The sequence below is a fragment of the Dendropsophus ebraccatus genome, chromosome 2 (assembly GCF_027789765.1).
Source record: "Dendropsophus ebraccatus isolate aDenEbr1 chromosome 2, aDenEbr1.pat, whole genome shotgun sequence".
NCBI classification, from domain to species: Eukaryota; Metazoa; Chordata; class Amphibia; order Anura; family Hylidae; genus Dendropsophus; species Dendropsophus ebraccatus.
In genome coordinates, this window is record NC_091455.1 from 65,112,812 (window position 1) to 65,136,500 (window position 23,689).

Sequence of the window (23,689 nt, forward strand, 5' to 3'; positions counted from 1 at the left end):
TCTATGTACAAGATCTTTACAGTTTAAATGGGTATTCTGAATAACTTAAAGAGTAACTGTCATGTTTTTTTTTTATTGCAGAAATCAGTAGTGTAACCGATTTTAAGAAACTCTGTAATAGGTTTCATCAGCCAAAAAAGCCTCCTTCTGTACTCAAGAAGCAATCTCCCAGCCTCCCCCCCTGACTTCTTATCTGTGCATTATCAGGCAAACACGTCTTCATTACAGAGAAGCCAGTGAAGATGGGCTCTGCTCTCTCCATTGTAAGCCTATGAAGGGGGGAGGGGCTGAGGGAGATGAGGGAGCAGGAAGAGGTGACATGAAGGTCAGCTGTTTGTAGACTCTCTGGGCACCTAAAACGCTAAATTCAGCTGTCAGAAAGGTCCGTGCTTATCTATGAACTTACTGAGAGAAGATTGCAGGGTGTTGTGCTGTGCAGGACTGCTCCGTGCTCAGTCCCTCCTAACAGCCCCTCCCCTCTCCATAGCCACATAATGGAGACAGAAATCCTGCTTCATTTGATGTGAGGGGGGAGGCTGGGAGATTGCTTTTTCAGAACAGAAGGAAACTCTTTTAGTACATAAAACCTATTACAGAGTTTCTTAAAATCGCTTGTACTGTTGATATTTAATCTTTTCAGAAAAATGGCCCTGAAATGACAGTTACGCTTTAAATAACACATGACAGCCTTTTAGGGCAGTGAAATAACAAAATATAGCATACTTACCTTGCCCGATTCAGCACTGTTGCTCTGTCCCCGCTGCCTCTCTTTACTTAATGATGTTTCAAACCCACTGTAGCCTCCATGATTAAGTGGAGAGTGGTTTGGGACAGGACAAAGCCAGGGTAGTCGCCTTTAAGGCCCTATCATACAAAACAATTATCGTCCGTTACTGCCAATAATCATCTTGTGTAATAGAGGGCAAACGATTGTTGCAGTCGTTTTGTCTTTCAACATGTTGAAAGACAAACAACTAGTGCAGCAATGATCTGCTGCCGTCGCTCCCTGGAATAGGAGCAGCAGCAGCAGACCGCTGCTATCTGCTGTGGGCTGTCCAGACGATCTAAGGATCACCCAGACAGCCTCCCTGCGGCCGCCCTTGTACTAACCCGCTGCCGCCGCATGTGGTAGCACTGGCAGTGAGCTGGGAACAAGGAGCAAGCGAGCGCTGACGGCGCTCATTTGCTCCTCTAGTCGCCCCGTGTAATAAGGGCTTTATTTTGTTCTTTTATGGCACGAGCAGGCTGTAACGTATTCTTGAAGTAAGTTGCAATACCCCCTTAAGAACAGTACTCCAGTTGGTCAGACAGGATGCGTGCTATCAATCTGTAGTAGATGGAAAAATTCTCCTATCCTCTACACAGTGTTTGTCCACTACAGTTCCATGATTACTTTTGGTTTCAGCCACATCATTTATTGCTTATTTTCTTGTTATCCGGGCCGCTTAAGTTGTACCCTTACTTCAGTGTCATTCCTCCAATGTACTGAATATGTGGACTCTCAAAGCCATAGTCTGTAGGTGTTGCCTTAGCTGAGGTCCCCTGGTCTTCACTCCTAACCTGCGCAATAAGGTATACACTTTGCTACTGTAGCAGACCACTAGCACAGAAGACAACCAGCAGGCCAGGTGGGTCATCTTTGGGCAGTGGTTCATTTTGTAACCTGATGCTGCCAGCCAAGGGAGCTGTAGTCTGAACCAACCGGACCTTGGCAGACAATGTAAGAAAAAAAAGAAAAGGAGCATGTGCCCATGTAACTAAAGAGCAGATGCAGCTGCTGATGGGTCCACGGATCGCCAAGAACTCACCATTGTCCTACCCACAGCCCATAAGATAGATCTGAAACCAATAAATCACCCATGCATCATACAATCTGAACAATATCTGCATTTGCATGGGGTTATGAATATTAATTTGGTTTATTATAGCAGGTTTCTCCAGGCATCACTATGGGATTTATGAAGACTGGCAGACAAGTACTCTAGTCTTATATTATTTTCATAAATGTCCCCCTATGTCTTTTAGGGGTTTTGTCCCTTGTAGGACTTATGCGCAGTAGTGTCCTCAGTTCTGGGCTGTAATAAGATATTGTGGGTGTCTAACATCTCTACAAGATGAGCAAATTTACAGTAATAAGAAAGCAAAGCGCTTTGTTAGCCCAGCAGTCGGCTTCTCCCTGTTTTCCAGAACTGGATCCAGCTTTTCCAGGCACCTGGAGAGGCACAGAGTTCAATGGCTGATAAGCTTACTGCCGGGCTAATGAAGCGCTTTGTTTTGTTAATACTGTAAATTAGCTCATCTCTAATCTCTACCAATAAACTTTATTTGGTCTCAAAATCATACAGAAGAAACCGGGCCGGATGTTGTATGTACATAAGAATTCTCCCTCTCTTCATAAATCCTAATTTAAGTATTTCTTGTGGCATTTTTAGCACATTGTATCCCTTTTTTCCAGTCTGTCAGGTCCGGCTATAACCCATATCCAGCTAATTACGCCTCGCTCTGGGTTGTCAAACAATTGGCGTGTGATAGGTGTTTTTAGAGAGGCGTGTTGTGCCCTGCAAGCTGAAAACAAATTGTCAAGTCACTTGTGGGTGCCTGTAAGCTGAGCCTGAGCACAGATCCAGCCAGTGTGCAGGGTGTCCTTACGTGACTCCTGCATTCTTCACAGGCAGCGGCAGAGCCGAGTGCTTGTGAGGTGATGTCACGTGCTCACACATATAATTACCAAACCTTTCATAATCCGACAGTAAACAATGTGTACACGTCTAGGTACTATTACATTCCCAGCAGTAGAAAACCCCATGAATCACAAAGTGGAAAATAATGCAAGGGCAGTACATGATCCTCTTAAAGTGGGTGTAGAAAATAGGACATGGATCCACAGGACAAACCACCCATGGTATAGTTCAGATAATAACCCCTTATTTAGTGGAGGTACTGTAATTCAATGGGAAGAAAGCCGCTATGATGTTATTTCCTGCGGTGGGTAGAGCGCTCTTTAGGTTTCTGCTATATTGGAGTCGTATGTGTATGAAACATCTAGAACTATTGTCAGCTTGGTCCCAGACTTATTTGGCAGGGTCACGCTTGTGTTTGGCGCCTAAGACAAATAAGTCTCCATATGCTCTTTTTAAAATAAAAATTTGCCTGTATTTTCAGCCTTTAAAACAGCAATTTTTTATGCAAAAACATATGAAATTTTTTCCTTTTTTTTTTTTTGTTTGCAAAATGGCTGAAAAGCGACCGCATAAATCCAGTTGTTTTATTATTTTTTATATAACTCAATATTAAACACCTAGGGGGAGATTAATCAAACATGGTGTAAAGTGAAACTGACTCAGTTACCCCTAGCAACCAATCAGATTCCACCTTTCATTCCTCACAGACTCTTTGGAAAATGAAAAGTGGAATCTGATTGGTTGCTAGGGGCAACTGAGCCAGTATTACTTTACACCATGTTTGATAACGCTCCCCCCCTACTGTCTACAGGCTTTATTAACACATTCAGTGTTTTTTTTTCTAGCCCGTATACTGTCTTCACTATCAACGTTCACAGTCCGTAAAAAAAAATATGGATTGTGCTTCTGTAGCCCATCCACAATCTATATTTTTGGGTGGATTTGTTAAATCTGTACTGTACAAGTTTAGGTAAAAAAAAAATGTAACCAGTTTCTCCATTGCAAATCCAATCCAATTTTTGCGGATGATACAGATGCCAAAAGGTTACAGCCCGTGGAAAAAGTTGTAGATCCCAGTGACTTCTATTGGAGAATCTGCAAAAAATTACTGGTCCGCACTAGGACATGTCCTTTTTTTTTTTTCTTCATTTTTTGTGGATCAGATTGCGTACTCATAATCTATTGATGGTGTGAATAGCCCAATTGAAATCAATGGGTAATAACTGAAGTAGGTAATTGTGGACACAGTTACGGAACATGTGTATAAGGCCTAAAGGTTATAGACACTTGAATCAAATGATGATGCTATGTATCTATGGCTTCTGAGTAGACCTATGTGTTTTTATGTGACAAACTCCAACCACCATGTATACAGTCTGAGCTTGCAGTTATATTGTCTGCAGTATGTGTGAGAAGTAGAAGACTGGTGGAAGGGAGTAACTGCAGGATAGGACTTAGTAGCGTGTAACCGGTGAGGCACATAGGGCTGCATAGTAGCTGTAGACACTAATTGATAAAAGCGGTTAAATCTATAGCAGTTGAATAGTTATGTTTTTAGATGTATTCAAGCAATACAAAAATGGTGTATTATATAAATGGCCTTTTTACTCTATAACTGGAATTTTATGGATTTCTGGAATTTTAACTCTGGATTCTTCAGGGTCTGAACTTCTTCACGTGTCAGCTGTGGGCCTCCTTATGTAATCATAACTTAAACTCATTTAGAACTTAAACTAATCACAAGTGTACACGTTCTTTTGGTCGAGATGGAGTTTTGACTGGAGCAGACTGGTTTTTAGGGAGGGGATAATTCTGGGAAACAGGGAGAGGTTTGGTACATTCTGCTTACTTCATAACACATTAGGACCAAGTCCACACGTAGCAGGATCATCTCCCACGTATCCACGGCTAACCTGCATGTTTAACATTCAACGCTTACTTCACGCCTGCTGTATTAAAGGGGTGTTCCAGTGGGAAAAAAAATGTAGGTGTTAGAAAGTTGTATAAATCTGTAAATTATTTCTATTAAAAAAAACTCAAGTCTTCCAGTGCTAATCAGCTGCTGTATGTCCTGCAGGAAGTGATGTGTTCTTTCCAGTCTTACACAGTGCTCTCTGCTGCCACCTCTGTTTATGATAGGAACTGTCCAGAGCAGTAGCAAATCCTCATAGAAAACCTCTCCTGCTCTGGACAGTTCTTTTATCTCTATGTGCTGTAAAGTGTCAAATCCATGGTGGAAATTCTCGGAAACTATTTTCAAAACTTGCACCATGTTTTTTTGCACAATTTTCTTTTCTTTTTGCAACACTTGGATGCCACTGTAATACGCTGCATATTTTCTTCTTTGGAATCTTAATGGAAAATCAGCAGTGGAACTGTTACATGTGAACATACCCTAACTTTTTTTAAAGAAATGCAATGAAGCTTTATTTGTTATAATTGAATCAGATAAATAGATTTAATTGTTAAATTAGATGTATAAAGATTAACTCAAACCTCCACTTCTTGTAGCTCTTACACTAGCAGATGTTACCTCACCATTCCTAGGAACATGTGCTCTGTGCAGCAATACAGCTGAAGTTATCCTTGTTTCATAATCCATTAAGCCATTCACTCATTTTTGTCTGGAGTCCATTCAAAAGTCCACCTTTCCCATTACAGTAATTGCTTGTTTCTGAACCTGTGTAAAATAACAGGAACAAACCCTGTTATTTCCCTTTACATCATATTTACAGGAAAAATAGCCCAAAATCTTTAGGTATGTATCACACAAAAGTAATAAAATGGCAGTCATTCCAAGATGTTCTAACAGGTTTCGCGTTTCCAGCTTCCTCAGGTGCAATTGTATTGAAGGGTATGTAAACTCAGGAAGAAGTAGATATGGATATTCCGCATTGCTGTGCTGCTTCTGACCTGTTCTGGGCATCGGTAGTTTCCAGGCAAGGAGGGGGGAATGGTTAAAGTGAAGATAATTCACCGCACTGCTTAGAACTGCTGAATGGAGGACATTTTCCTGGGAATGGAGAGGTAAAGTCTGCTACCCTGTAGTGCTATAAGGAGCGGAGCTCCGGGAAATCTTTATATATCTTTGTGACTGAGCAGATGACCAGATGTCCTGTGGTAGTCTCTGGTTACAGCCACTTTCCTTCTGCTTCTAAGTTGATATTTATTTATTTTTTTATGTTAAACTTTGTTAGCTACTAGCTGATAGAAAGGCGCCTGTATTCCGCTGACAGATGTGCTGAACTGTGAAAGATGCGCAGAAAGTGTCTGCCTCATAAAGAAATAAAACTTTTGATGTGTCTGAGAGATCTGTGGAGGTCTAGGTGTTTAGATGGAGGCGGGAGAAGGGCACTGCGTAATGCACACATCCGTCTGCTCATATGAGTATATACACATATATACAACCCATCAGCCATAACAATAAAACCAGTCTGTGGATTATCTCATCCAGGGGTGGGAGATTAGACAGCAAGGGGTCAGTGAGTTCTTCAAAATTAAAAAACTAATAAATGTCAGCATAAGTGTTGAGCGGATCTGTAAAAATGTTTAGTTTCGGCAACATTATCCGAACATTCTGCGTTTGATTCCCAGTGGCTGTAGAAGTTGGATGCCGCCCTAGGGCAGCCAGGAGAATGTGGATAAAGCCTATGGCCTTATCAATGTTTTCCAGGACTCCCTAGAGCGGCATCCAACTTCTGCAGCTGCAAGGAATCAAATGCTGAGCGTTTGGGTTTGGATAACGTTGCCAGTCAGATTGAGCATCTGTGGGTTTCCCCATCCATTACCCCACCTTACCATTTACAGGACTTAAAGGGGTTTACTAAAATATTGCCAGGGGCAAGGTGTGTGTGTGTGTGTGTGTGTGTGGGGGGGGGGGGGGGTTGTGAACTTATATTCATAACACCGGTCCCTCCCAGACACTGCTTCCTATTCCCTGGTGTAAGTGCCCCTGTCATATGTGGCCTCTGCAGTCACTTACACTTTTTGTATTGTTTTTGTTTGTTTGTTTGTTACATTTTTAATGGCTTGGATACCTTAAATGGTTAACATTGTCAGGTTCAACCAAAGGCAAAAAGTTTATTCTGGCTTCAACTATAGAGTTTTCATTGATAATTATTAATTAAACATAAACGCTTATTTACAGAATGACAGACTATGTAGCATGATCAATACAGTGATCAATGATTCAGACACAACTACCCTTTGTTTCTAGATCCTTTGTACATGCCTCTGTACATACAATAGCTTTGCTGAATCTAATAAACCAGCTGCTTTGAAGGTACCGGAGCAGTGCCACCCAGTGGTCAGATTGTGCTGCAACACCATGTTTATACAGTACTAACAATATACTCAGTACTACTTAGAGACTGAACATGGTATATATATCTAATACAGATGGGTCACAGCTTCATGTCATGCCTAACATTGTGACTATATGTCCTTCCCATATTCCCAGGTGTAGGCTCCTTATATCCACCACTGTATGTGACCATTGCTGTATACAGGTTCTGCTTGTATTATTCTATAGATTCTGCCTGTATTGCCAGATTTACATAAAATAAATTGTCCTCCCGCAGAATCGGAAGACTGTTTGATGGAACGGAGCCCATTGTCTTGGACAGTTTAAAGCAACATTACTTCATTGACAGAGATGGCCAAATGTTTCGTTACATATTGAACTTCCTACGCACATCGAAACTTCTTATCTCTGATGATTTCAAAGTGAGTAAATGTCTTTTGTATATTTGTATAAATCTTGTTCTTATTCACACTGTAGATTCACATTTTCTATGAGCGTCTTAAAGAATTCCACTTATTATGCCAGTTCTGCCCCATGATCTAGGAATCTTGAGTACTCCATTAATCATGTTTCCAGTAGATTGATGTCACATTATGTATAGTCTTTTTTTCAGTCCAGACCATAGTAAATGTGAAGGCACACAATACTTGGCAGAGTCTGGTGAGGACGGAACAACTCAATGTTTAAAAGGAAATGTGAAATTCTGCTTCTTTGTCCTATAGAGGTCCAGATTGAATGCTGTCATTTATATTAGTGTTTTTGTATTGAACTTACAGGATTACACACTGCTGTATGAAGAGGCCAAGTACTTTCAGCTTCAGCCCATGCTCCTGGAACTGGAGAGGTGGAAGCAGGACAGGGAGGCTGGGCGATTTTCCAGGCCCTGTGAGTGCTTAGTCGTCAGAGTTGCCCCAGATCTGGGTGAAAGGATTACATTGAGCGGAGACAAGTCTCTAATAGAGGAAGTTTTTCCGGAAATTGGAGATGTGATGTGTAATTCGGTTAACGCGGGCTGGAACCACGACTCGACACACGTTATTAGATTTCCGCTGAATGGATACTGTCACCTCAACTCCGTTCAGGTAAAAAAAAAAAATATAAGGTTATATGTATTTGTTATTTTTCTGTGTTAATGATTTGTTAATCTGTTCCAAAGATAAGATAGGCAGCGTCCTGTTCTCTTCATTGAGTATAAAGGTCCCCATACATCTTATACTTTAGTCAAACCTGCCGCTGGTGGTATAAGGTTTATGGGGCTCACCCAAACGGCCACCCACAGATTATGTCAGTGGATATAGGGATCGCTCGACCTCTTGTATTGGGAGAGATAAGCCACAGCGAGACCTCGAGAACACAGGAACGCTTGGCTGTGCTGAACGTTCCAATTTACGGGGAGTATAACTGATGGCCATACAATCATTTGGCAGTCATTTATTGAGGGTGTATTGCCACTGTGTTCAGTTATTTAAATGAAATCTGCTGCAGAAAATCAGCTGCAGATCCTGTAGGTGTGAACGCACCATCAGACAAGTAATCTTACTGCACTACCCTGACTGGCAGACTATATACAGTATACTCTAAACGTACATGACTGTATACATGTAAAGGGCCTTTTACATTCGTTGATTATCGGCTAGGAATAATCCTACGGCCAATAATCGGCCCATGTAAGAGTGACAGTGATTAGTTGAGGACCAGGCAAACCGATCCTCGGCTGTTATAAGTGTTGTATTGCAGTATATTGTATAGTAGTACCACAGTGTTACATACACCTCCCCACCCGTCTTTCAGTAATGCAATGTCTTTTCCTTTTCCAGGTGCTGGAGAGGTTGCAGCAGCGCGGCTTTGAAATTGTGGGATCATGTGGAGGAGGAGTTGACTCTTCTCAGTTTAGTGAATATGTACTGAGACGAGAACTGAAAAGGACATCTCGCGCACCCTCTGTCATTCGAATAAAGCAGGAGCCATTAGATTGAACAGACACTTTTCTTATGCAAAATTGGACAATTTCTGTGCAGTTGGGACACAGTTCCCATAACCGACACTGATTTAAAGACATTTCCGTCACCTCAAAAGACATTAAAGAGCTGTTACACAGCGGCATCAGGAATACACGTCAGGACGGCAACTGCAGGATGTTCAAATAATAAACTCTCAAAACATGAAAGGGTACTGTAATACTACACTTTCTCCAACCCCCGAGACACAATACACATGAAAATATACCATAAGATGATTTATGTTCATAGTTTGTATTCTGTTCAGTATAGATTTTACGCCAATGACGATAATCCTTCAGAGATGAGAGGGGCTAAGGGGGCATCCAACAATACACTTACATTCGGGTTATTTATAAAAACGAGAGGATTATTTATAAAATCATGGAGGTGTACCCCCGTAGCAGCCAATCCGTTTTTATTGTTGGACCTGCTTTAGAGAAATCACTGTGGATTGGATGTTACGGGCAACACTGTCGCTTTAGTATTTGCTTCAGCTTCTTCAGTACCAGGAACTGTATGGTGGACTCTGGGTGCCACCAGAGAGCCAGGGGATAGAAACCCACTTTTATACATTGCTCATGCCCACCCCTTTTAGTTTACTTGGAACAAGTTTATGATCTGTATCTGATCTTTATTTATGATGGGTTTATAAAAACCTCTCTTTCTAAAAGAAAAACGTTCTATTTGGTTAACCACTGAGCATTTACATCTGGGAAATGTATAGCCCTGAGTAAAAGTCAAAGCCAAATTATTTATATCGGTACAAGGGTGTCACTATAGACCCCCAGTTGGCATTATTAAGAATACTGACTAAAGCTTTTACTACTTTTTTTTTCTACCAGTAAGATCTGCCCAGTTTCTACTGTTTTGCTTGTGCACTTAGAACTGTTTCACTTTAGATGGAAGATGAGCCATTGGTATCCTCACTATAGCCGATGAGCATTCCCTCCTTGCATGTTGGCAATGGTTGTAGACTTTATTCTTTATTTCAACTTTGATATAAGTATGGACATTGCGTTTGGCGTATACCTGTTGCCTACACATAGTGAAGCCTATTTATTTGCATGACTTAAAGGGGTGATCCAAGAATCTGCCATTGTCTCTTTTAGACAACCTATACTCACATAACTGTACAGAGTATACAGACTACCATGTGGTTTTCTTTCCCTTCTCCGACCAGTTCCTCCATTCATCTCACTGTTTTCATGGAGAAAACTGGGCAAAATCTCCATGCTCCATCTCACTATACAGAGCAAGGGGGATATCTTACAAATGGAAAACACATGTTTATCCTCACAAGAACTACCGGAGGACATACAGAGTACAGTACGCACAAACAAACAGACACGAAGCATGGAGTGAAAGCATTTTGTCTTTGCTGAATAGATTTGAAAATATTCTATATTTTACCAGTTAAGAACAATAAGGCACAAGCAAGATTGTGGGAATACCCCTTTAAATCAAAAGAATAGTATGGGCAACTGGGGAAATCAATGTGGCTGTTTTTGCAGCCAATTTTTTTTTTATCTATAAAAAGTGACTGATTATGGTTACACAAACATGTCATCATAGAATTGGCTTCAATTAAATTGATGAGTCAGAAATTAAAGTAAAAGTCTTCACTGGTATGCAACAGGTTCAAGGTAATGGGAGTGTTGGAGAATGTTCACACACAAATAACTCAACTCACATTAGAGGGGTACTTCAGGACTACAGAATGCATGGCTGTCAACATCAGATCAGGGAGGACACACCTAGCACACCTGGTTTGTCAGTTACCCGAGTTGGGCCCCACCTGTCTGATATTATTTGTAGTCCTGGAGAATCTCTTAAAAGCACTTTCTTCAATAGACAGCACCACTCTTGTCTCCAGTTCTGGTTAGGTTGGCAGTTAAGCTCCATTCACTTCAATGGAACTGAATTACAAACCCCCGCCCAAATTGGAGAGGAGTGGTGCTGTCTCTAGAAGAAATCGGCCATGTTTTTGTAGCGCTACATAACCCCCATAAGTATTAGTTGTGGTCTACCAAAGGTTATTATGGAGTAGTGTCTGGAACAAGAGTCAGTGAAAATGTATGGAGACAACATTCAAAAATAGTGAAAAAATATGGTTACTTTATTCACCAAGCCATGCAACGTTTTGAAAGGATTTCTGAAAGGCTGATATACAGCCGAAACGTTGCATGGCTTGGTGAATAAAGTAACCACATTTTTTCACTATTTTTGATGTAGATGCTGTCTCCATACTCTTTCACTGTGGACTTTATACAGACATGATCCAGTCTGGTGAGGCGTGCATCTTCCATATCGTATGATTTGTTCTTCATTATTGAGTGCTGTTGGAACACTACCTTTGTGGAACAAGAGTCAGTCTGTATGAAGAGACTAAATCCACTGCAATAGCTTACCCTTTTTTTTTTTTAAAGGCCGTGTCTGAAAAACAGGAAAGGGTCAAGGTGGGGACAAGGATATCACTTGGGAAGCTTTATTTTTATCTCTTTCTGATACTTAGGGCCAAATCAAGAACAATGTGAGGCCATTATTTCAGTGTGCGAATGTAGCATTGGGTCATTATTAGAGATGCGCGAACCGGGTTCGGGTTCAAGTCCATCCGAACCCGAACGTTCGGCATTTGATTAGCTGGGGCTGCTGAACTTGGATAAAGCTCTAAGGCTATGTGGAAATCATGGATACAGCCAATGACTATATCCATGTTTTCCACATAGCCTTAGGGCTTTATGCAACTTCAGCAACCACCGCTAATCAAATGCCGAACGTTCGGGTTTGGATGGACTCGAGCATGCTCGAGGTTTGCTCATCTCTAGTCATTATATTAATGGACACATTGATTTACTAAAACTGCCTAATATTTAGATTTAGACTAAATAGTCTAAGAATGTGCCAGATTTATGAAAGTATACTATGCGGTTTGATAAATCTGTTGGCTTCTCAGACTGTCTAGTTTAAAGGTCTTTTTCCAGGGAGCATGCCATTCCCAGCACTGTTTTTCTCCCTCCCAAGATAACAGCTCAGGAAGGGTAGCACTGGGGATTGGGGCTTGAATATAACAACTTTCCTTCTCCCTAGAAAAGAAAACCCCTTTAAGTTCAGACCAACTAATAGCTGACTTAAAGTGTCACTGTTGTGTTTAAAAACTTTTGCTACGTCAGAGACATGTGAAAAGTTTTGATCGGTCCGGGTCTGAGTGTTTAGACCAGTACCGATCGGGAGAACGACCAATAAGAAGACCACACTAACTGTGATCCTCTCCTAGAGCCCTGTCACATGATGGGTCAGGCTCATAGTATAAGTCTATGGAGCCTGACTCTCTCTTTTCTCACACAGAGCGGAGAGAGGACGAGCTGTAGCATGGTCCTCTCCCTGCTCCATCCCCCGGATCAGTATGGGTCTGTACACCCGGACTGATCAAAACTTTTGACATCTCTGACGTGTCAAAAGTTTTTACAAATGACGGTGACACTTTAAAGTGTGTTAGAATGTAGGACCGGAATTCTGCCACATTTATGGTGCATAGTGTTGCATATTGTTGCAAGTATATAGAGGATAATAAAGAGCCTATGCTTACCTCGCTGCACTCCCTTGGTGTCCTCCTTCTCTGGGTAGCAATACATAAAATCCCTAACCAGATAAGCCCTTTAAGCCACACCCCTTTGTCAGGTGAGGTAGAAACGTAAATTTTGCGGTGTCATGTAAGGCGGAATTGCAGTGCATATGCAATATTAAATCTGCCCCATTAAACCGTCAACCAGCCGAGTGCAAAAATAAAGCTCCTATCGGACCCATCATGTGCATACTATTATTGCTGTGACTCTGAGGAGAACAAACAACACTAGGACCTTTGACCACTTAGAGTTGTCCAGTTATTTTTTGTGTGTTTTCATTTCTCTAAATTCAACCATTGGATTTGCTTGGGCAAAAAAAGGTAAAAATTAAAGGTACAGTATAAATCAATTTGACAGATTCTGACCGCTGTATACTAGTCTATGGTTGTGTATCTAATGTCAAACTTTTCCTCATTTTACAGGCCGCTGTTTTTACACTACTGCCATTTGTAGTTTAGTTATAAGTTATGCCTTTGGAATTTTTAATGGGATCATATTTGGAATACATAATTTTTAGTAAACATGGTGATTAAATATTGATCGTCTTTTCTTCCCTTCCTTCCAAAGATCAGACGTTTAGTTGGCAATCGTTCTCTATCTGTATTATTTATACTTCTTTTAAGTTGTTCACTATCAATATTGTGATGCTTTTATTTCCAGCTGGATGAGTCACGGAATGGTTTACTGGTGTACTGTAATTATGGTTGATTATGATAAAGGTTAACTAGAGAGGTTTTATAAGCAGCACCTAACGTAAAATTTGAAATTTTTTAAACACATGGACAAGTGCATAATATGCTCCGTTTTATTCCCAACCTTATTATAGCGCTATCATTGTACATTGCCTAGACAAAAGTGCACTGATCTTTATTCATTTCCCCCTTTTATAATGTCTCTCATTAAATTTTCAGTTCTGCTTTGTTTTTTAAGCCAGTATTAAGATAGTTATTACATATGTAGATATTTTAAACATTTATTTGGGGTTATCCATCCAGACATCCTCTTCTGTTTATAAAAGGCAGATGATTGGGGAAGCTGCTGCCCACTGCAGGAGAACTTTGGTATTACATGGTACTCATTTAAAAAAAGTGTCTTCCAGAGGTCATAATTTTCTTATTTTGTATTCTTTACCCCGATTCTAGCTAATAGAGGGTGGGCCTCTCTATGACCTCCTATGGCCTTCTAGAGGAACATGGACAGGAGTTGTTGGAACAGTCATGTTACAGAACACAGTGCATCACATATGCAGAATAATTTCTTGTTACTAACTAAGTAGTTAGTGTGAAACGTCCAAATTCCATTATATGTATATTTTATTCTTACTTTTCATTTATAATAAACCTTAAAGTGTCACTGTTGTTTCATTTGTTTTTTCTTTTCAGAAATCAATAGTACAGGCGATTTAAGAAACTTTGTAATTGGGTTTATTAGCCGAAAAATGCATCTCTATCATAAAAAAGCAGTTTGAAGCTCTCCCCCCTGTCTTCATGGTTCTCTATGGAGGAGGGAGATGAGGCACCAAAACAGGACAACAAAGAGTTAATTTACAGCTACATCACTGGGCTATCTCCTCTGAAGTCAGCACTGACCTCTTTGACTTCTAAATACCATCTTTTACACAGCTCCCACTTTGTTCTCTGCTGGTGACTAATCTCCCCCCTCCCCTCTCCATAGATTAGCCAGGTCCCGACTGATGTAAACTAGTCAAGATTAAGTGATAATGAGCAGCGAAGGAGAGAGAGGAGGGGGTGGGGGGGGGGGCCTGGGAAAGGCTTTGAATGCAGATAAAGGCATATTTGCCTAATTAACCCAATTACAAAGTTTCTCAAAATCGCCTGGACTATTGATTTCTGGAAAAAAAAGAAAGTTAAGAGTGAAATAACAAGTCGACTTATCATCTGGGTTAAGCGTTCGAATCTCAATACATACATCATCACTTAAACTAGAAAGACATAAACTCCATAACTAGGGGTGCGTAAACGGAATCTGTCATCTCTATATCATGTTCAGAGCTAAAGTGTCAAGGAGGCGTTGCAGAGCCATAGCCAGCACGCCTACTCCCTACCCCACCCCTCCTTGTCATGGTTTAATGCAGGCCAAGCCCTATATGTCAGTAAAGATGGGGATTGGTGGGGAAGGAAAATTGTATGCATGCTGCGTATCAAGAACACCTCCTTGACACTTTTTACCCTGAGCATGATATATAGCTGACAGATTCCACAAAAGTTGTAATGGGTCCCTTTAAGAACAGAAAATAATCGTTTGTTACTTCTCAAAAGAACACGGAGTAAAGACCTTGAAGGACTGGAGCAGTCACAGATTCTCAGGTACTTATGAGTTTTCACTTTAGAAGTTTACATGCTTTTAGTCAAATCATTTACATGACAACAACATAAACGGATTCTCTTTGTCGATACATAGATATGTATGTAGTACTGCATACTATAGTTTGGAGCTCCATTAACAATTCTGCAGGCTTCAGAGCTGAAACCTTGCAGTACTGCTAGCCAGCTCAAAGTCTAAGTAATGCGACCCATGTAAACTTTGCTTCAATAACCAAACTTAAAAGAAAGTAACTATGCCACTAAATAAGCAATGCTGTAAGGCCCTGTCAACCTGTTCTTCTACTGTTTTAACTGACAACCAGCAGAATTGTGAATGCAGCTCCTGACTAAAGTACAGACTGAAGCTTTGAATCATTATCTATATAGAAACTGCAGAATAGTGTCCGCTTAATTTTTTAGGGTGCATTCACATGTACAACGTTTGCTGCGGATTTGAGACAGTGTTTAGTAATTTATTTATACAGCATGACAACCTCAGTATAAAATCAGCAGCGTGAAATCTGCGGCAAACACATTATGTGTCAATGTACCTTTAGGCCCTTTCTGTGCAGCAAATGTGGAAACTAAAGAATTCACAACCTAATGGGACACCTGACCTCTAGAAGAACCCTGAAAATATGCCAGAACCCTGGGTACCTTGGCAAAAGACTCTTGTGATCTGCATATCTCTACAATTAAGAATACTGTTCTATTGTTAATAATTTGTGAATATTAGGCAAATAAATTCCTGCTTAAGCAATTTGTAAAATACATCTTTTTGTCTGTCTGCATACTACCAAACACAATGACCATACCTGTCTGTCAATGGGTGGAGCATGGTTAGATTTTTTATGTATATGTATTTCTTCCTTGTACGTTTTTTTTTAATTGTAAATCTATTTGGCTCTTCTAAAAAAAAAAATGGAACTGTCTTTTATTATGGGGGAGAACATTCATTTAACATATTCGAGGCAGAGCTAAAATTAGGTCTTGTAAAGTCCACTGAAGTTATGAAGTTCTGCTATGTAAATGAACACTTATCTAGTAACTAGAGATGAGCGAATCTACTGTAGGAACAAAGTGAAGCACTTGATTCCTGTCTGCATTCTGCTCATCAGGCTGCGGGCTTTGAAGTCTGCTCAGCTCCGTGCCACTTCTCCCTGGTTGCTGGGAAAAGATGGATCCGGTCCAGGGAAACTGGGAGAAGTTTCCCAGGACTGAATCCATCTTTTCCAAGCACCTGTGGAGAAGCGGCATAGAGCGGAGCAGTATTCAAAGGCTGCAACCTGATGAGCAGAATGCAGACAGGAATTAGGTGCTTTGCTTTGTTCCTACAGTAGATTCGCTCATCGTTACTAGTAGCAGTATCCCAGGCACAATGAGATTATCTTTACCAATGGACTGCTTTACTCACTAGATCCTCCACTACCCTGAGCCACTTCTGTCCCATACTGTAGTACAGAACATGTTATGCCAGACTTTACGCAGCTGTTTCCCAAGAATATTTTTAGCTAAACATAATCCCTAAAAACCGCATCAATATGTATAGAATAAAAAAAGCATAAATGGAATTTATTAGCTTTATTGACTGCTAAGAGCCGCAGACACCATTGGATAGCTGCTAGGGTATAAAAAAAAACTGAACCTTTCTGGAGATGATGGTGGTTACTAAGGGTCCGTTTGCACAGAAAGATTATCTGCCAAAGATTTGAAGCCAAAGCCAGGAATAGATTGGAAAAGAGGAGAAATCTCAGGCTTTCCTTTATGACCTGATCTCTGTTTATAGTCCATTCCTGGCTTTGGCTTCAAATCTTTGGCAGATAATCTTTCTGTGTAAATGGACCCTAAACCTATAAAATTGCATGTTTATTTCTCAGCCAAGTGGCAAGCAGGAAGAGCCAAAGTGCTTAGGTGCCACAGCCACTTCCACCTCTCATCCCCACTTTGATTGGTGGAAAGAGTCCTATACGTCAATCAGGTGAGTGCAAGCAAATAACCATGTAAAAAAAAAAGAATAGGTCTAGGAGGAAATTGTTGTAAATCTAAGCAAAACTGAGCAGAAAGTCCCATAAATTGATGCTGCCCATAATACACAAGTCACATTATTATGACCACCAACAATATCCAGGCTACCTATACATGGGTGGTGAGCAGGCTTGCTGGGTATATAACGTGTGTGAAAGGCTGTTTGTGCACATCCCTTGTTGCTTCACCTAAACACTTTGCATTTGATTAGCAGTGGCTTCAGAAGTTGGATGCAGCCCTAAGGCTGTCTGGAAAACATGGATATTGCCTTGTCTTTTAGGACTTTCTAGGGCTGCATCCCACTTCTGCAGCCATTGGTAGTCAATGGCCGAGTGTTCAGGTGCAGACGAACCCGAGCGTGCTCAAGGTTCGCTGATCTCTACAGATATCCAGTTCTGATACTGCCGTTAAAATTGAAGCCTTTTCTGCCAATGCGACTTTCTTAGCTGAGGTGCAGTGACCATTCGACTTCTTCTGAGCCCCATACTAAGTAGGGTTCACCAAGCGGTTGTTTTCGGCACACTTCTGGTAGTCCCGTTTATTTTAGTGGAGGTCAGCTGCTCCACTATAGTGTCAGTCCGCCATTGCGCACCATTTTAGCTGAGCTCACCTCTCACATCAGTGGCATGTGGTTTTTTTATGTCACTTATTTGAATAATGCCATTTGTCCACACAGTACACTTTCACTGGCAGCAGATAAACTGTTCACAGAAATACTAAAAGCCAATAATCATCCCTTTTTGCAACTCTGAATTGTCCCGCTAACCTATGACAACAACAAGGGATATATACCCACCAAGCCTGCTCCCCATGTGTGACTTGCTTCCTGAGCTATGCACTACCATTGTGGAAAGTACAAGTGGCCATAATAATGTGACTCTACTGTCTTCCCCCAAATTGTTCAGGTACTTCCTGAACTCCCAACAAGGCTACTGGCAGCTACTATTAAAGGGAATTTCCTGTATATACACCCATTAGCTGTAATAATCTGCATGCAATGAGCTCTTCCCAGTGATGGATGCTGGCCGTCACCATTATTTAATTCTGCGTCTATAGTTAGCTGTGTGGAAATATTGTTGTACATCCCACTGAATCATATTAAAGGGTGGCTATATAATATAATATGCCTGTTGCCCCAGAGCAGAAGCTCATTGTAGCAATCCTGTATTCTGGCTAATAGAAAAAGGTTGACCTGATGGGACTATTTGTTTCAACTACATTATTGTTTCACACTGGTTTCCGACATTGTATTTTAAGGACATTGTTAAAAATCGTGGTTGCAAAGTCCCGGCAGGCTTGGGTCACGTGGCGCCTGTTGTAACATCACATACGGAAATCTAATGGTTCTACTGCATCACTCGAGTATAGTATATGAAATCCATTTAACTATTCATTGTATAGCTTACTTAGATGCTACTAAACAAAGCCTTGACTTAAATATTATCAGGTCTACTACAAAAAGATCTGCCGCTCTTATCAAACAGCTTTGCTGAGAACACGCCTGGTGAGTCTTATTGACTGATAGCACCTCATAATGTACTTTTCAGCTGGATGTCAGGAACAGTATACAATACCTGAATTCTTTTCCCTTGAAGCTATCAGCACCCACCAGTTTAACCTATTATAGGCAGCTTGTAGATTCCTAGGTTGAAAGTACCACAAATTAAGACATTTTAAGAACACTACAAACATTTTTTTAAGAGCTCAAGTGTCAAAGAAGAGTTGCCGAGCTGCAGCATGCATGCCTCCTCCCTCCCACAACTCTTCGTTCCTTGACTAAATGGTTTACAGGACAGACTTTCACACTGAGATCTGTATATCAATCAGTCAAGGTGGGGGAGAGAGGAGGCATGCATGCTGTGGCAGCTTGGAAACGCTTTCTTGACACTTAAGCTAATTTGAAAATTGAAATTACTTCATCAAACCTAAAACAACAATTGATTCAAAAGATAACGAACAGAGTTTAACAAAACTACAGATACTATCTCTGCAACAAAATCTGAAGGCTCAGCCATCAATTTGTTTAGTAGTATCTAAACAAATATAAAAATCTATATGAATTACTAGAAAAGCTATAATGAGATGGCTATTTATACTTTCATTGTTTCCTGTCCCTGAGGAGACCGGGAACCCTCATGGGAGTGCGGTAGAGATGAATTCTGGGATACAGCCTAGGTAAGAGGCTGTATCCGTTTTCCAGGTGGAACCCGGGCTGTCTTCTCATTCCCCACGGAACAGGAAGGCATCGGGAATCAGATGCGGAAGGTTCGACAAGGTTCGAGTTCTATAGAACCTAAGATTTTCCGATGTTTGATCATCTCTAAAAATTACATCACCGGTGAGGGTAATCATCTTTCTTCAGGTATGGACCGTACCCTCTCCAATACTTTCTGCAGGACATGCCTTGTTTTACACGCTTGTTCATTGTCTGCTTTTTAAATAATTAAAGGGAATGTTTGAAAGAATGCTGAAAAAACAATGCCAAACCCCTTTCACACCACCTTTTTCTACGTGTTTTTTTTTTTTTTTTTTTTTTTAATTTTAGTAGTAGTAAGTATATAAACATATTTTGTAAGTAGGATAAGGTTGTTCTAATTGTATACCATATGTTTGGCATATGTTTATTATGAAAATATTTTTTGCAGAATACACCTTTTTATTATAAAAGTCAATGAGAAATATTCAGACTTTTTCCACTTATAGCTAATTTTCATGTATTCCCCATGAGTTTCACAAAATACATATATAAATGTGTGTGATTGTATAACTGAAAGAACACACTTATATAAGTATTCAGATTCCTTTGTTTATTCTGTTTTTGACACACCCTTAGTATCAATCATAGCATTACATCTTGGTAAGATACACCTGTATGTGGGGTGTCCTCCAGTGCCTTCTGCAGATCCTCTCACTGTGTCAGGTTAGATAGAGAGATTAGATATAATGCACGTTTCATGTTTCTACAGAGTTGTTTGATAAGTTGCCTTGGCTGTTCGCTTAGGGTCCTTGTCCTGTTGTTGGAAAGTTGGAAGAAAGCGGCCATGTTTTATAATCCTGGATAACCCCTTTAAAGAGTCACTGTCATTAAAAATAACTTTTGATGGCAGAAGGCATCTCAACAGTTATTGCTTGCAGTGGATCTTAATGCTCAGACCCACTGCAATCAGGAGATATAGTCAGGGAGAGAGCGCAGTGGCCATGCAATCCCCTCCCCAACCGCTCACCAATTCCAACAATGTAGCTTCATAGACTTACATTTTCAGTACTAGCTGATCAGGAGATACAGCCGGAAGTGGCTTGCACAGCTGAAACATCCTCTATCCAGCTCTATCTCCTGATCACAACAGGTCTCAGCAGTGAGACTGCAATCAATAACCGTGATTTTTAATGACAGGTACACATTAAAGAATAAAACTAAAAATGGCAGGGAGGGGGGGGGCAGGGCCTGAAACCGCCCCAGTCAATTGCTGGCTCAGCCGGGCCATGACGTTGCAGCTGGAAGAGCTGAGTACTTGAGGCACCTGATTTCCAGCAGAACTTGACAGCCGGCTGCTGTGAATAGGACCCGGACTGGCGAGTTCATTTGTTTATTATTTCCTGCCTGCTGATTTTTGTTTTTGTAGGACTTCCTCTTTAAGTACTCTTCCCAAGATCTGCTCCTCAGCACAATCTTGTCAGTCTGTAAATCTAAAAAAAAACTATGGGACCTTATGTAGAGAAGTGTATACCTTTGCAAATCATGCAGATTTACCCCAACTAGATGTCAATTAAGTATCAGAAACATCTCAATGATAATTAATAAATCCTGAGGTGTCATAAGAAAATAAAAAGCCAGAATCTGGACTTGATCTTGATTACAAATTTCTGAAAATACCTGAAAATTCTCTCTAACTGCGGAGAAACATAAAAAAAAAAAAAATGAACTAAAACCATTCGGCCAAGATTGTAGCATCCTGTAAACTTTGCAATACAACAGGGTGTAATATTTCCATATTCTGTCTTTTGTAATATATAAATGTACATACATTCCTTCAAATTGAATCCTCATTGTCATTATGGAGTACTGTATGTAACAAAAGGTGGAACACACAAAGGGGTTAGAGTGTGAGACGTTACTTTTTTTTATTTATGTAGGTTTTTTTATTTATGTAGGTTTTATTTTATAAAAACGCCAGTCATACGAAATTGTATAAAATGGTCACATCACATACCAATATTAAAACTCTCATTACAAAATAATAAATTACAAAACTGCCACCTACTGGGAAATTAATAACCAGAATCGCTAGAATGCAAAGTTTTCAAGACTTCTGAGGGTGAACCCTGCCATGCATCACCACATCACTGAACTCATAATATTTCATTACCCTTCTCACAATAATCACAAATTAATCTATACCCCCACTTGATCCAGCCCAAGCCCACTTTACTCCATGGTACATACTAATGAATCCACTACTCTTGTCTTGCTTATATAAATCATCGGGGCAGTCCCAGGCTTATTCCTGCCTTGCTGGCCTTGGATAGTGCCCTCCCTATACCCAAATGGAGAAATCTATCAATCAAGTTTAGATCCGTCTTCAGAACCCCATAGAACATTAATTGACTAATCAGGGTGTGCCTCACAGTTTGAGAATTACGGCTTTAATAGGTTCATCTTTAAAGATCTCAGTTGAATTGTCTTTCACATGATGTGTTAAATATCTGCTTGTTCTATTTACAATATACAAACAGCATCTATATGTCATCTGGATTTTCATTTAGAATTCTAAGCATGCATCTCCAGAAAGACCTGCTTGTTCAGTGTCTGCACAGAGCAGGTTCTTTTGATTTGCATTGTGAGAGGTATATTCAATACAAATGGTTACATTACATTAACCTCAATTTTATTAAATGTATGTGCAGTGAGTTCTGACACTTAGGGTGGTATTACACGGAACGATAATCGGCCGAATTGGCCCGATTCGGCCGATTATCGCTCCGTGTAATAAATGCAACGATCAGCCGATGACAACGATCATCGGCTGATCGTTGATAAAGTTTAGAACCTATTTTCGTCGGGCGCCGACCGCGCACCGCTGCGTGTAAGGGTGGTATTACACGGGCCGAGCAGGGCCCGATAATACCTGTAAACGAGCAGCGATCTGCTAGATCGTTGCTCGTTTACTGGACCTATTACACGGCCCGATAATCGTTTGACAAGAGCTGCAAGGACATCGTTACCGATGTCCTTGCAGCCCTTGCTAAACTGGCATACATTACCCATCCACGTTCCAGGGCTGCTCCTGCGTCCGCTTCTCCCGGGGGTCCCGCGCGCTCTCTAGCGTCACAGCAGCCTGTCAGCTGGTAGGCCGCTCAGCCAATCACAGGCCGGGACCGCCGCGGCCTGTGATTGGCTGAGCGGCCTATCAGCTGACAGGCCTCTGTGACGCTAGAGCGCGCGCGGGACGCAGGGAGAAGCGGACGGCAGGAGCAGCCCTGGAACGTGGATGGGTAATGTATATCGTTAGTCGCCGGCCACGCACCGCTATTACACGCAGCGGTGCGCGGTCAGCACCCGACGAAAATAGGTTCTAAACTTTATCAACGATCAGCCGATGATCGTTGTCATCGGCTGATCGTTGCATTTATTACACGGAGCGATAATCGGCCGAATCGGGCCAATTCGGCCGATTATCGTTCCGTGTAATACCACCCTAATAGCGGTGCGTGGCCGGCGACTAACGATATACATTACCCATCCACGTTCCAGGGCTGCTCCTGCCGTCCGCTTCTCCCTGCGTCCCGCGCGCGCTCTAGCGTCACAGAGGCCTGTCAGCTGATAGGCCGCTCAGCCAATCACAGGCCGCGGCGGTCCCGGCCTGTGATTGGCTGAGCGGCCTACCAGCTGACAGGCTGCTGTGACGCTAGAGAGCGCGCGGGACCCCCGGGAGAAGAGGACGCAGGAGCAGCCCTGGAACGTGGATGGGTAATGTATGCCAGTTTAGCAAGGGCTGCAAGGACATCGGTAACGATGTCCTTGCAGCTCTTGTCAAACGATTATCGGGCCGTGTAATAGGCCCAGTAAACGAGCAACGATCTAGCAGATCGCTGCTCGTTTACAGGTATTATCGGGCCCTGCTCGGCCCGTGTAATACCACCCTTACAGTTTGCTGCACCATTTTTCTATTTTTGTCTATATGTTAGCCGCAGCAGTGTGCAAACTGCATAGTGTGAACAAGTGCTAGTGGAATGCTGGCTGCAATTTAGCTTTTTGTTTTCACTGGCTTTATCTTTGTATACATAAAGTTCCCTACTTATAGTTAAAACCTAAGCAGCATTTGGTCTTCGCAAGAGACTCTGGCATTCAAGGCTGTATATCATTGGGATAATGAAATTTATCAACTGCAGTTATTGTGCGTTTACACACAACAATTATCGCTCGAATTTTCGCGATAACGATCGCATTTGAGCAATAATCGGCTTGTGTTAACACAGCGAACGATCAAGCAATCAGCGAGAAATCGGTCATTTCGAACTTTCAACATGTTCTCAAATCGTCGTTAAGACGTTCGCTAACAATTCGCAGATTGCTTTATGTAAAAAGTCTTTCACAGTTCACCCTGTGTGTGAGGTGGGCTTAAGCGATCTTAAAATGTTCACAATAACGATTTCGTTTTAATGATTTTTCACATTGTCTAAACACGGATCTTTATAAAAACCAAATTGTTGCTTCAAAATCATTAAAAGATCG

General features: G+C 41.3%; 1 protein-coding gene across 3 annotated transcripts in view; it reads left to right on the forward strand.

Annotated features, from left to right (window-relative positions):
- KCTD1 (potassium channel tetramerization domain containing 1) overlaps nt 1–9,154 on the forward strand; it is a 71,107-nt gene extending 61,953 nt beyond the window's left edge. For all 3 annotated transcript variants that reach the window (XM_069957675.1, XM_069957674.1, XM_069957676.1), the window contains exons 3-5: nt 7,262–7,406; nt 7,761–8,066; nt 8,802–9,154. In XM_069957675.1, coding sequence (XP_069813776.1) covers nt 7,262–7,406; nt 7,761–8,066; nt 8,802–8,960 — 610 coding nt within the window. In that variant the 3' untranslated portion in view covers nt 8,961–9,154. The remainder of the gene's footprint in view (nt 1–7,261; nt 7,407–7,760; nt 8,067–8,801) is intronic.
- The last annotated feature ends 14,535 nt before the right edge of the window (nt 9,155–23,689 follow it).